The sequence below is a fragment of the Acanthamoeba castellanii genome (assembly GCF_000313135.1).
Source record: "Acanthamoeba castellanii str. Neff unplaced genomic scaffold scf7180000084762, whole genome shotgun sequence".
NCBI lineage: Eukaryota > Discosea > Longamoebia > Acanthamoebidae > Acanthamoeba > Acanthamoeba castellanii.
In genome coordinates, this window is record NW_004457518.1 from 378286 (window position 1) to 389297 (window position 11012).

At 59.2% G+C, this 11012-nt stretch overlaps 6 protein-coding genes across 6 annotated transcripts; 3 read left to right on the plus strand and 3 right to left on the minus strand.

Annotated features, from left to right (window-relative positions):
- Positions 1–143: 143 nt before the first annotated feature.
- ACA1_235890 (uncharacterized protein) lies at positions 144–2382 on the plus strand (the record flags this gene model as incomplete). The annotated part of the gene is made up of 6 exons (XM_004341057.1): positions 144–533; positions 681–768; positions 854–956; positions 1074–1241; positions 1330–1982; positions 2081–2382. 6 exons carry the CDS (start codon positions 144–146, stop codon positions 2380–2382), a joined length of 1704 nt encoding a protein of 567 aa, XP_004341105.1.
- Positions 2383–2579: 197 nt separating this feature from the next.
- ACA1_235900 (uncharacterized protein) lies at positions 2580–2955 on the plus strand (the record flags this gene model as incomplete). Its single annotated transcript, XM_004341058.1, has 2 exons — positions 2580–2696; positions 2821–2955. The coding sequence occupies 2 exons, from the start codon at positions 2580–2582 to the stop codon at positions 2953–2955; spliced, it is 252 nt and encodes an 83-aa protein (XP_004341106.1).
- A 346-nt stretch (positions 2956–3301) lies between these two features.
- Positions 3302–5779, minus strand: ACA1_235910 (SPRY domain containing protein; the record flags this gene model as incomplete). Its single annotated transcript, XM_004341059.1, has 9 exons — positions 3302–3328; positions 3398–3972; positions 4041–4280; positions 4569–4699; positions 4765–4853; positions 4944–5041; positions 5115–5324; positions 5396–5530; positions 5614–5779. The coding sequence occupies 9 exons, from the start codon at positions 5777–5779 to the stop codon at positions 3302–3304; spliced, it is 1671 nt and encodes a 556-aa protein (XP_004341107.1).
- Positions 5780–6430: 651 nt separating this feature from the next.
- ACA1_235920 (RNA recognition motif domain containing protein) lies at positions 6431–7924 on the minus strand (the record flags this gene model as incomplete). Its single annotated transcript, XM_004341060.1, has 7 exons — positions 6431–6778; positions 6864–7072; positions 7151–7235; positions 7315–7444; positions 7533–7628; positions 7730–7836; positions 7916–7924. The coding sequence occupies 7 exons, from the start codon at positions 7922–7924 to the stop codon at positions 6431–6433; spliced, it is 984 nt and encodes a 327-aa protein (XP_004341108.1).
- Positions 7925–8294: 370 nt separating this feature from the next.
- ACA1_235930 (uncharacterized protein) lies at positions 8295–9471 on the minus strand (the record flags this gene model as incomplete). Its single annotated transcript, XM_004341061.1, has 3 exons — positions 8295–8536; positions 8607–8799; positions 8872–9471. 3 exons carry the CDS (start codon positions 9469–9471, stop codon positions 8295–8297), a joined length of 1035 nt encoding a protein of 344 aa, XP_004341109.1.
- A 91-nt stretch (positions 9472–9562) lies between these two features.
- ACA1_235940 (uncharacterized protein) lies at positions 9563–11011 on the plus strand (the record flags this gene model as incomplete). Its single annotated transcript, XM_004341062.1, has 4 exons — positions 9563–10345; positions 10503–10607; positions 10721–10802; positions 10920–11011. The coding sequence occupies 4 exons, from the start codon at positions 9563–9565 to the stop codon at positions 11009–11011; spliced, it is 1062 nt and encodes a 353-aa protein (XP_004341110.1).
- Between the last annotated feature and the right edge of the window lies 1 nt (position 11012).

Here is an 11012-nt window from a genome sequence, read left to right on the forward strand (position 1 = left end):
AACGCAGAACTCACTGCGGACCCGCATGCCGTGATGACCCTCATCCTACACCAGCTTGCCACGTGCGAGGTGCGACCCACCACCGCCATCTCCCCCACCCCACCGCCCTTGCCGGCTCCGCGTTGAACTTAGTGGTCGAGGAAATGCAGGTGATCGAGGACAGTGCGGCGCTCTTTCGCCGGTGCGGGGTCTCGATCGGGTTCCGCACACTGGCGGAGGAAGTGCTCTCTCCGCTGCAGAAGAGCGGACAGATCCGCAGCGAGAACCTGCACGCCAACCGCTACACCCTCGCCGGCAGCCCCGCCTCCGCTGCTGCCGCTGCCGCCGCGACCGACGGTGGTGCCGGCAAGGCCCAGAGCAAGGCCAAGGCCAAGGCCAAGGGCAACAAGAAGGACGCGGCGGCGGTGGACGAAGCGGCGTGGCGGCGGGCGCTCGAGGAGTGCCTCGCGCTGGGGTCGCCCGAGGCCCGCATCTGGCGCATGGTGGGCGGAGGCTGCGACCAGCCGACGCCGCTCACCGTCGAGGAAGTCGGGGTACAGACCACCTCGTTGCCCAGCGCACGCTCAATTCACATTGTCTGATTCGTGCGTGTGTGCGTGTGCGTGTGCGTGTGCGTGCGCGCGCGTGTGCGGGCGGGCGGGCGGGCGGTGGTGCGTGTTGTGTGGTGTTGCTGGTGACAGATGCGAACGGTAGAGCCCATATTCAAGGGCGCCATGATGGAAGCCAAGAAGAACGGCTGGGTGGAGGTGACCAAAGACAAAGCCACAGGTGCACACACACACACTGCGAACACACATCATATGTAGGACCTGCAACCATCTCACAACCCACTTTCTTTCTGGTGTCTGTCCAGGGCAAGTGACGGTGCAAGTGACAGCCAAGCACCAGCAGCACATCACCGATCGGGTCCAGGACATTCTGCGATTTGTATCTGAGGCCGGAGTCAACGATGGCGGGTACTGCTACTACTTGCTCTCTGCTTGGGTCTTCTTCTTCCCATTCTTCTTCGTTCTTCGTTCTTCGTTCTTCGGTTTATGTGTCATGCCCTCACCTTGGGTTGCCGACGGCGGCAGGGAAGACGCGGTGGTGAAGGCCTTCTCGAAGGAGGAGGTCGCCGCGCTGAAGAAGCGACGCTTCATCGAGCAGACCTCGTTCACGTTCCATCGCATCAGCCGCGGGCCTCGCTTCACCCCCGAGTGGGCCTCGCAGGCCGACGATCTCACCGCCCAACACATCGCCAGGTACCCACCGCTCACCCACTCGGAGCCCCCGAGTGAAGTGTAGCCCGGCCGACTGACGCATATGCGGCGCGGGGGCTTGTGGACGCAGCGGGTCGTGGGCAGACGTGGAGCTCAAGCGCTATGACTTTGACCGGCAGGTCAGGCCGGCCGTGGTGGCGGGCGGCTTCCATCCCATGTACCGCCTGCAGGCCCTGGCGCGGGCAGCGATGCTGGAGATGGGGTACGCGCCGCCCATTCTTACATTGGTGGGCGCCGAACTAAACTTTAGAGACAGGTTCGAGGAGCTGCCCCGTGGCACGGGCTACGTCGAATCGGTCGCGTCGGCGTCGCTCGGCCGCGAAGAGTTTTACGCGGAGGAGGAGCGCGAGGCGACGTTGGGCGTCAAGCAGGCGGCGGTCATAATCGCCGAAGATGGCACGGGCGACGACGCGCTCATCCTGCGCAACAGCCACTATTCGCTGTTGGCCCGCGTGCTCTCTTCGATGAGGCCCGGAGGCGTCGATGGCTCGCTCAAGCTCTTCGTGGTGGAGCGCGCCTTCGTTCGCCAGGCCAAGACCAAGCGGAAGGACAGGACGGCCCGAGCGGACCCCTCGTCTCCCCGACAGACGCAGCGACGGGTGCTCCGCCGGAAGGCGCAGCAAGCCGAACAGCTCCGCCTGTCGGGCTTTGTCGTCGTGGCCGACGGTGAGCCGACCCTGCCCGATCTGCTGGGCACCCTGCACACCGTCTGCGCCAAGCTAGGTAAGGCCCTAGCCCTTCTCCATCATCAATTAGGAAGTCAATGATGAGCGTTGGTGTCTAACCAAAGTTGTGCGTGCGTGCGTGTTTTTACATGTCAGGGCTGGAGAGTGACCGGTATCGGGTGCGGCCGTGCCCGATCGAGGGTAGCTCATGCGGAGCCAAGCTCCTCTTTGAGGGAGCCCTCAAGACAGGACAGCCCGCGTTGCACCTGGGCCGGGCCGGGCTTCTCCACCCACTTATTGTCGCGCGGCTGCTGGTTCCTCGGGAGCCGCAAGCACCGTCACCATCACCTACAACTCTAAGTGGTGTGATGTGGTGGGAGTTCTCGCTGGAAGCGCTCGGCGAGGCTCTTGGCCACTCCGCCTCTTCTTCTGTCTTCGAATGGTTGGGTGCTACCTAAAACAATGTTCCGGAGTGGGGCACCTGCTCACGAAGAGGAGGACATCTCTTTCCCAATCCCCTGCGTGTGGAGCGCATCACGATGTGTTGATGTAAGGTGCTTGTCACACTCTTCAGGCAGACGCTTCGATTCGGAACATCCAACTAAACTCCCCACCAACGCGTTCATTCTTCTCGGACAACTTTCTCCTCGACGAGATGCTGCTCCACTTCCTGCTGGAGGAGCTCAAGAAGAAGAAGATGAAGGGCGTGGACCTGCCGCAGGACGCACTCGCCGTGCAGCGCCTGCGGGACGGCGCCGAGGCGGCCAAGAAGGTGCTCGATCACCAGCCGGCTTGTGAGATCGCCCTGCTGCCGCCCTCCATCGCCGCACAACATGACGTCATCATACTTCATCTACCGCCTCACCAGGGACACCTACGACGACGCGCTCACCCAGCCCCTCGTCGACCGCATCGTCGCGCCCTGCGAGTCGGTCCTCCAGGTGAGTCCTCCATGCCACAGGAAGCTCGAAGAGCTGCGCGTTGTTGGTGGCTCACCGGCCGGCTTCGTGGTGCTGGTGGTCGTCGGCTGATCGATCCACGCTGTTGGCCCGGAGAAAGGTGCGCCCCCGTGCTCCTGGTGGGCGGCATGAGCCGCTGTGCGCCAGCCGTCGTGAAGAAGGTGAAGAGGTGTTCGGGCTCGACCCCCAGCGGGTGGCCAACCCTGCCGAAATTCGTCCGGCCTCCGCTGTGAAAGCCCGCAGTGGCACGCACACTCACTCGCGTGTCAACCATGTTTGTCGCGCAGCCATGGGCGCGGCCATCCAGGGCGGCGTGAGGTGGGGTACCGCGTGGCGACCGCAGTTTAACTGAACAGTAACGCTTTCTTCTTCGTCTATGTGTACCACCAATGACCTTCTTTCACAAACCATCTGGCGTTTATCCACGGTCTCGGTTCTCCCCGCTCTGCGCATGTGAGAATCGTGCGGTGCGTGAGTTCAGCTTCCCAGAAGAATGAGGTGTAAGGGGACGTACGTCGAAGGATGGCTTGAAGAAAGGGTCCACGTCCATGGGTTCGTCGTCGGCTGGATTAAGCAGCAGTGAGATTGCGGCCGACGACGTAGAGAGTCCCGCAGAGGAAACGGTAGCGTCGTTGCCGCCCGAGAGAGCTTCCGGAGCCGGAGGCTGCGACACTGGTGGTGCCGTAGTTGGTGCTGCTGCTTGGCCCTGGCTAACGTCCATCGCGGTGGACGCTGGTGAAGTGTAGGATGACGACGATGTTGTGGAGGGGTACGGCGATGCCGGCTGGCCGGCGGGGGCGTAAGGCGTCGAGCTGGCAGCATGTGCCTGTGAGTAGTCCATCTCGTCGGCCTTGAGCTGCGCCGCAGCTGCTTCGGTCAAGGCTGCCTCCTCGGCGGCCTTGGTGGCAGCGATGGCGGCCGCGGCCTCCGCTTCGGCCTTGCGCTTTTCCTGGAGTTCGTCAAACACCTGCACCAAGCGAGTGCACGGCATGAATGTGCCCACGTCCATCGGCGAGTACTTGAAGTCGGGTCCGAAGTTGAACGTCACCGAAGCCGAGTTGTACATGGACGCCGCCGGGTAGTAGGTGCCTGCACGTGTGCAATTCCCAGACAGCGTAAGGGTTTGCCGGTACATGTGATGGTGGAAGCTCGCGTACCAGCGGGGAGCATATCGACAAAGACCGGCCCCTGCGACCTCCCGTTCTTGTAGAACCGAATTTCTGTGTGCCGAAGCGGCGGACCGGGTTTGGGTGGCTCCTCCGGGCCAGGAACGGGAGCGGTCGCGCGCGGCGACGTATCGCCCGGACCCACCGTCGCGGAGTCGGCACCGGCGTTGAGCTTGGCAGGGCTCGCGGCACCGCCAGCAGCAGCAGTGCCCGAATTGCTGGCCTCCGGTACTGAAGTCGGTGCAGCTGGCGGTGGTGGTGCGGGCGTAGGTTCTGGTTTGATCGCGCTCTCGACTGAAAGTTGCCGTCATGCGCATGCAGGGGGTTCAATGAGAACTCCCGCATTATTCTGACCGAAGACATGGGGCGAGTGTACCTGGTTCTTGTTCACCGATTGGTGGCAGCCGTATGTAGAACCCAATGACATCGCCCGGCCCTTTTGAGACACACCAACGTCGATTAGCCGACACACAAAGCGGAGTAGGTGCATGCCTGCTGGCGCGATGAAAGGAATGGTACCGTAAGGCTCCAGGTGTGTGCGCCCTCGAGACTGGTGGAAAATGGTCCCTTCCTTATCGCGGTAGGCGAAGCTGAAGCCATCATACCCCACAGGAGCCTGCAGGTCTCCCTTCTCTGTCGACCATCCCAGTCTGCGCACAACGTCCTCCGTTAACACAAAGGGAACTATCGAGCCACCATAGGGCGTCCCACGCACCGTGTGTTGCCCGAGTGCTGGTTGATGACCACCTCAAAGAACCAGCAGCCCTCATGAGCTCCATAGGCCGCGCGCACCATCCTATATCCCTGCATTGCATCGAACGCAGCACCAAAAAGTAAGCGTTCGGGTCTCACTTAGGAAAGGAAACGTGCGTGCATGTTTTGCAAGGAACTGACCTTCTCGTTCTCCACGGTGAGCAGGTCAGCTCCTATCTTCGCCTGCCTCGCCGAGTTTTCCTTGGCCATACACATCTTTCGATACTTGCCATCGGGTTCTGCGTAGGCCAGGCTTTGGGGTGAGTATCGAGGGGAGCGGCGGCAACGATCGTTGAGGCGACGAGCTCGTACCATAAAACAAAGGCCCGGCGAAGAAGACCGGCGGAGCGGCCTTGGGTATCTTGTTCTTTTTCTTCTTGGGCTTGGCCTTTGCTCTCTTGTCGACCCAGGGATTGACCTCGGTTGGTCGCCGCTTCTTCTTCGACGAGGGTTTGCGTTCCTTCGTAGAATCAGTCGCCTTCCTCTCCTTGAGCCGCTTCGATCGATCTACACTCACTCCGCCTGAGGCACGGCAAATGATTGCTTAGGTCAACCGGCGACGATCTAGCTCACATAGGAGAAGGTGTGCGCACCAGCACCAATGGTTGGGTTGTTGGGGCTAACAGTGGACCAGAAGCCCGACTGCTTGTAGTAATTGTAGCCGGACACGAACAGCTCAGGGTGTGAGGACAGCGAGCTGCCGATGGTGTTGTTCCACGTTACCGTGCCTGATCGCATTCAAGCAAGGTTAACCGCGGGCACGACGGGAGAGAGACTGGAGTGTACAGAACAAAGGGAAAGAAGAACGTACGAGACTTGCCAAAGCAGACACGGCCCCAGTTCTTGTCGATGAAGTAGCATATGTCCTCCTTGAACCGAAAGAACATCTTGTCCTTGGCCACTTCCTTCCCTTCGGCCAACAGCTCATCCTCCCGCCGCAGACGAAGGTTATAGATAACAATCTGTACAATGTCCATCCTGCACAGAGATTGAGGTGTGAGTTCTTATGTCAGAGAAATGCAGGCAGCAGGCAAATGATTACGAACCAACTGCGAGGCAGAAACTCAAACGTTTCTGTGCCACCCGTGCAATCGCTACACTTGAAGGCATAGCACCAATCCCCAGCTAATGGCAGATCTCTTGTGACCACCACATCGCCTGGAAGATTGGTTAATCATAATGGGAAGCACGCTGCTGGACAGAGGGAATGTACTCTTGGGCTTCCATAGCTTGCAAGCGTTGCACTTGAGGTGTGTGTCATCTCTAAAATCGGATAAGATGAGCCCCTCAATGAGATTAACGTATAAATTTGTGTGGATGGATTTTGGGGGGCGCACAGCCAGGTCTTTGTATCCACTTCCGTTTCCTGCATCAGGAATAGATCTTGGGGCTGATGTAGTGCCGACTGGCCTCCTTCGTCCTGGACCTCCATTGCATCCGACAAGAAATGTCTGTTTGATTGTGAAAGAAAATAAATTCGAGGAAGAGGGTAGAGAAGGGGGAAGCGGGGCGAGCTCTCTTTGTTGTTTGCGTTTGAGCAGAGGTAGACTATAAACAAGGTGAAAGAGGATAGAGATGACATAGAGAACACTCTCGCGCTCTCGGGCGTTCATAGCGGGCTTGTGAGCTTAGAGGGAGACGGTGTCCTGGGGCTTGGCCGGGGCAGGTGCCTCCGACGCCTCGGGCTGGGCCTCCGTCGCGGCGGGTCGCTGCTCGTCGATGCCATCGAAGGGACCGGCCTTCTTGGCCTGGTCCCTCTCGCGGATGAGTCGCGTCGTCTCGTCGGCCACGCCCTTGACCTCGCTGCTCATGGCGTTGGTGGTCTCCTGGATCTTGGTGGAGGCGGCCTTGAGCGCGGGCTGCTCGTCGATGAAGCGGGTCGTGCTGGTCTTAACGGCATCGGCAGCACCGACGATGGCCTCCTTGGCGACCTCCAGCGTCTCACCGGCAGCCTGGGCCGCCTCGCTCTCGCTGATCTGTTATCGCCGGGCGGGGGGGGAGCAAGCAGCTGTGAGACACCATGGCGTGGTAAGCTGGCGCGAGGAAGAGTGTAGGACGTACCGCTCGGGCAGCGGCAGCGCTGCTCTGCTTGATGGCGGTGGCCGTCTGAGAGATGCCAAGGGCCTGATCGACACCAGACCACCAACCGTAGGCGGCGTTACCCCAAGCCGACGCGGTCTCGCCGATCTTGTACTGCTCGTTGATCTGCTGAGCCTTGGCCTTCAGGGCCTCGGTCTGGGCGTGAATGGTCTGCGTGATGCCCTGTTGCTCTGTGATGGTGAACACACACAAAAAGTGAGTCTACTACGCCACAACCGGCTGAAGGGCCATGCGAAAGTGCTTCTTACCATCATAAGCACGGGCCTTGTCGACAGCGTCAGCACCCATGCTATAGCCGGCAGCAATCATAGACGCAATGACAGACGTCTGAGACTGGAAAGGCGTCAGCACGAGCGCTACTCAATTCTCAAAAGGGAATGTCACGCACACGAGGCGCCGAGCTAGATGGTACCCGCTGCTGGTCGGGCACGCTGTGCTCCTGGTGCTTGATCTGGTCGCCGGAGACCTTAGTCTCGTGCTCGACCTTCTCCTCGCTGATCTTCTGAAGGGGCGCACCAGTGTACGGGGCAACGGTGATGGGCCTGCAGAGCACAAAACCAGACAGGAAATGGTCATTATCCCAGCCTGTTTCTTCTAGCTAGCTAGCTAGATCAGCAAGTCTTGGCGTACCTGTCCACGATCAAGGCGTTGGTGAGCAAAAGAGCGGTCTTGGCGGCGGCATCAGTCTGGAACTCGATGACGGCTTCCTTAGCGCCACCCTCAAGCCTGAAGAGGAATCAAAGATGAGACGTGCGAAAACGTAAGCGAAAATCAATGCATGTGTCGACAATTCGAACGAAGAAGAACGGATCGCCGGGAAGACGTACGTGCGCAGGGTCATGGAGTTAATCTTGCCGCAGAAGGAGAAGAAATCGGTGACGGTCTTCTCGCTCGCGCTGGCCGAAATGTTGGTGACGTAAACCTGGGTGTTGGGCTGTTGCCAACAGTTTATACACAAATGAGACAAGATGCCAAAATAATCTTCACCAATTACTTCGGCACCCGCGACATACCGTTTCCATTGTGAAGTTGTGGATTTGGGGTTGAGGAAGGTTGTTAGGGGAGATATGGGCAGTTGATGCGTTGCTTGTGTTGAAGTAAAAGAAACGATCCAGAAGCGCGCTTTTTTCTATCGTCGACCCGAGGTGGCGATGCGTGTTGGCCTTTCTGCGGCAAACACCGCCAGAATTCACTTCGCTTTTCCGTCTACTTTACATTGCTCGCCTCTCACGCTTGGCCTCCCGGCTCAAAGTAAAGGGGCCGAAGGAGGAGAAGCGATCCCTTGAGTATTCTATCCTTGGGCTACCTGGTGGACCACCTGATTCATGCTCTCTCTCACCAGCTGGTGGTTAGCGTTATCATATTTCTCACGGGAAAATGAGTTGGCGCTGACTACGAGGATATCTTCATCTTGCGAAGTAGCATCTTGAGTCCCTGAGCTGGGGGAGCTGCCTCTCCTCCGCCGGATGAAGCGGGAGGCAACCTTCGCTGCACGTCGCTAACGGCGACGGTGCCCGTTGGTGAACCGGGCATCTTCTTCAGGCTGTTGTTGGTCAGGCCGGCGCGAAGGAGGCTCGTGATGTCCTTGTCGCTCAAGTCGGCGCACATTCGCCAGGTCACACTCACCATTCCATCTGTTGATGAGCGGTCAGTTTTTGAGCCTGCAGGCTCAACACTGATGAAAGCAGGGATGGTGATGAGAACCGTCAATGTGAACGAGCTTCAACGGCCGAAATCGAAGGACGTGCATGAGTGCAAGTGCCTCGGAGAGAAATGCCGGCCCGCCACTCTCCGTGAACACGCTGATGGCGAGCGTCCATTGCAGCGCAACGGTCTGTCCCACCTGCTGCTCCAAGATTCGCCGTAGTCCCTTCAAGAAGGGCGTCGTGCCCACCACCTGCACGCCGTGAATGGGCCGAACGATCAGGACTGCGCAGAAGATCGATAGGAGAATGGATGAGTGACGGACCTTGTGATACTTTTGTACAAACGCTGCAACGGAGGCCTTTGCTTGAGGCAAGGGCGACGAAGTCCGGCGGTGTTCTTCCCCGTCGTCCTCTTCTTCGGGGAAGAACAGGGTCTCGTGCGGATTGTCGTCGTTGCAAACGATGTGTCGCATATCGAAGATACCAGCGAGCTCTCCCATGAAGTCGGCCTCGTGCTGCTGTGCCCTCTTGGCGTGGTACTCGCTTCGCGCACGGCTCTTGGCGCTTTCGTACGCCGCCAGGTGCTCGTGGTAGACCAGCCTCATGCTCTTGCCCTCTGGGCTCGTAAGCGGCACAAATCCGATCCGCTGCAGGTGCTCCCGCCCACTCCGCCCTGCAGCCGCGGCACCCACAACGACCACCCCTCCGGCCGTGCCCTTGCACTGCTCGTAGACATCCAAGACCGCCTGCAGCAGGGCGTGCGGCTCATCTTCCTGCTTTGCTCCAGAAGAGGAGAGGGCGGTTGAATCGTAGTAGACCTCCACCAGGTGGGCGAAGTGCTGGAGGGCCTCCTCGAGGTCCGGAACCACCCCGAGGTCTTGCTTGTGCTGGCCCGCCCCCTCAGTGTTGGTCGGCTGCTCCATGCCAATTTCTTCTCACACGAATAGCCATTTATTTTGATTTTCCCACAGGACCAACGGCTACCCGGGGCACATTTGCAACATTGTACAAAGAATGAACGCCGACGATGACCTGGGGGCCATCTTTGGCAACCCCAAGGAGGACAGTAGCGAGGACGAGGAGGAAGTGGAGGCCGCGGCACCCTCGGTGAAGATCGTGCCGGTGACGACGGCTCAGGCCAAGACCAAGCCTGCCGCGGCATTCGACACGCCCGAGCCCAGCAGCCCCAAGGGGGGAGTCCATCAGTTGCGAAAGCGAGGGAAGAGCGTGAGCCCCAAGAGGAAGCTCCAATTTGGCAGTGATTCCGAAGAGGAGAAGAAGGCCGAAGATGCCGCACCCAAACCGAAGCGAATCGCCAAGCGCAAGAGGAGGGGCACATCCCTTCCCACTGCCCCCGTCTTGACCGTAACGGCTCCTTCTTCTGAAGATGACGATGCTGGCGCTGGCGAGACACCTCGAAGATCGCCTCGCAAGCCGCCGCCCACCAGGCGCTTCGACCCAGCCAAGGCCGCTAAGAAGACGCGAGGGAGGCTCGCAGCCAAGCGCGAAGAAGAAGACGAGGAAGAAGAGGAGGAGGATGAACGACGCAGCCGAAAGAAGCAGAAGCAGGCAAAAGCGAAGCCGAAGAAGGGAAAGAAAGCCGACACGAAGAAGAAGAAGAGTGGCAAGGCGAAGAAGGAAAGCGATGAAGAGGAGGCGGAGGCAGACAGCGACGAGAAGGATGAGGACTTCGGGGATCGGGGTGTGCAGACGAAGAAGCGAAAGACCAGCGGCAACGCCAAGTCGCCCAAGAAGAGGTCTCCCAAAAAGGTGAAAGCTGACGAGAACGCGATCAACGTGCGCCACCTCTCTCTCTCTCTCTCTCTTTGTGTGTCGTGTGTCGTGTGTCGTGTGTCGTGTGTCGTGTGTCGTGTGTCGTGTGTGTGGTGTTGTGTGCGCACTGCAAATCTGCTGACGCTCGCTCTCTGCGATCCCTTGAATCAATCGGCTGCAGACCAAGGTTGAGCAGGAGGTGGAGGCGCTAAGCGAGTACTTTGCCGACATTGATGATACGCCCCTGGAGGAAGAGGAACCGCCCGGCACGAAGTGGGTCTCCATGGTACACTCTACATTCTATTCACTACACTTGCCCACCCACTCCCGCCAGCGAAGAAGACCTATACTTCATCTAACGCGTTTACATTGCTTTCCCGACTCACGACGATCTCGTAGCCCACGCTCAAGAGCCCTCAGCGCCTTGAGCGGCTGTCTAAGTATCCCACCATCGCCAAAGACTATGACGAGTACAAGAAAGGTGCGCTGGATGCTCCAAGGGTGGTCCTTTCCATCCACCGATCACATGGATGGCCATTTGATGAACACCACGGCTGATACCAACGCGCCTCTGGCTCGTCTCTTGTTGCTAATGCAGCTCTCACCGAGGCGCAGGTGAGCCCGGCTCCGATCACGGAGTTCGTCAAGGACCTGGAGGACAAGCGCCTTGAAGCTGTCATCCAGCCGTAGA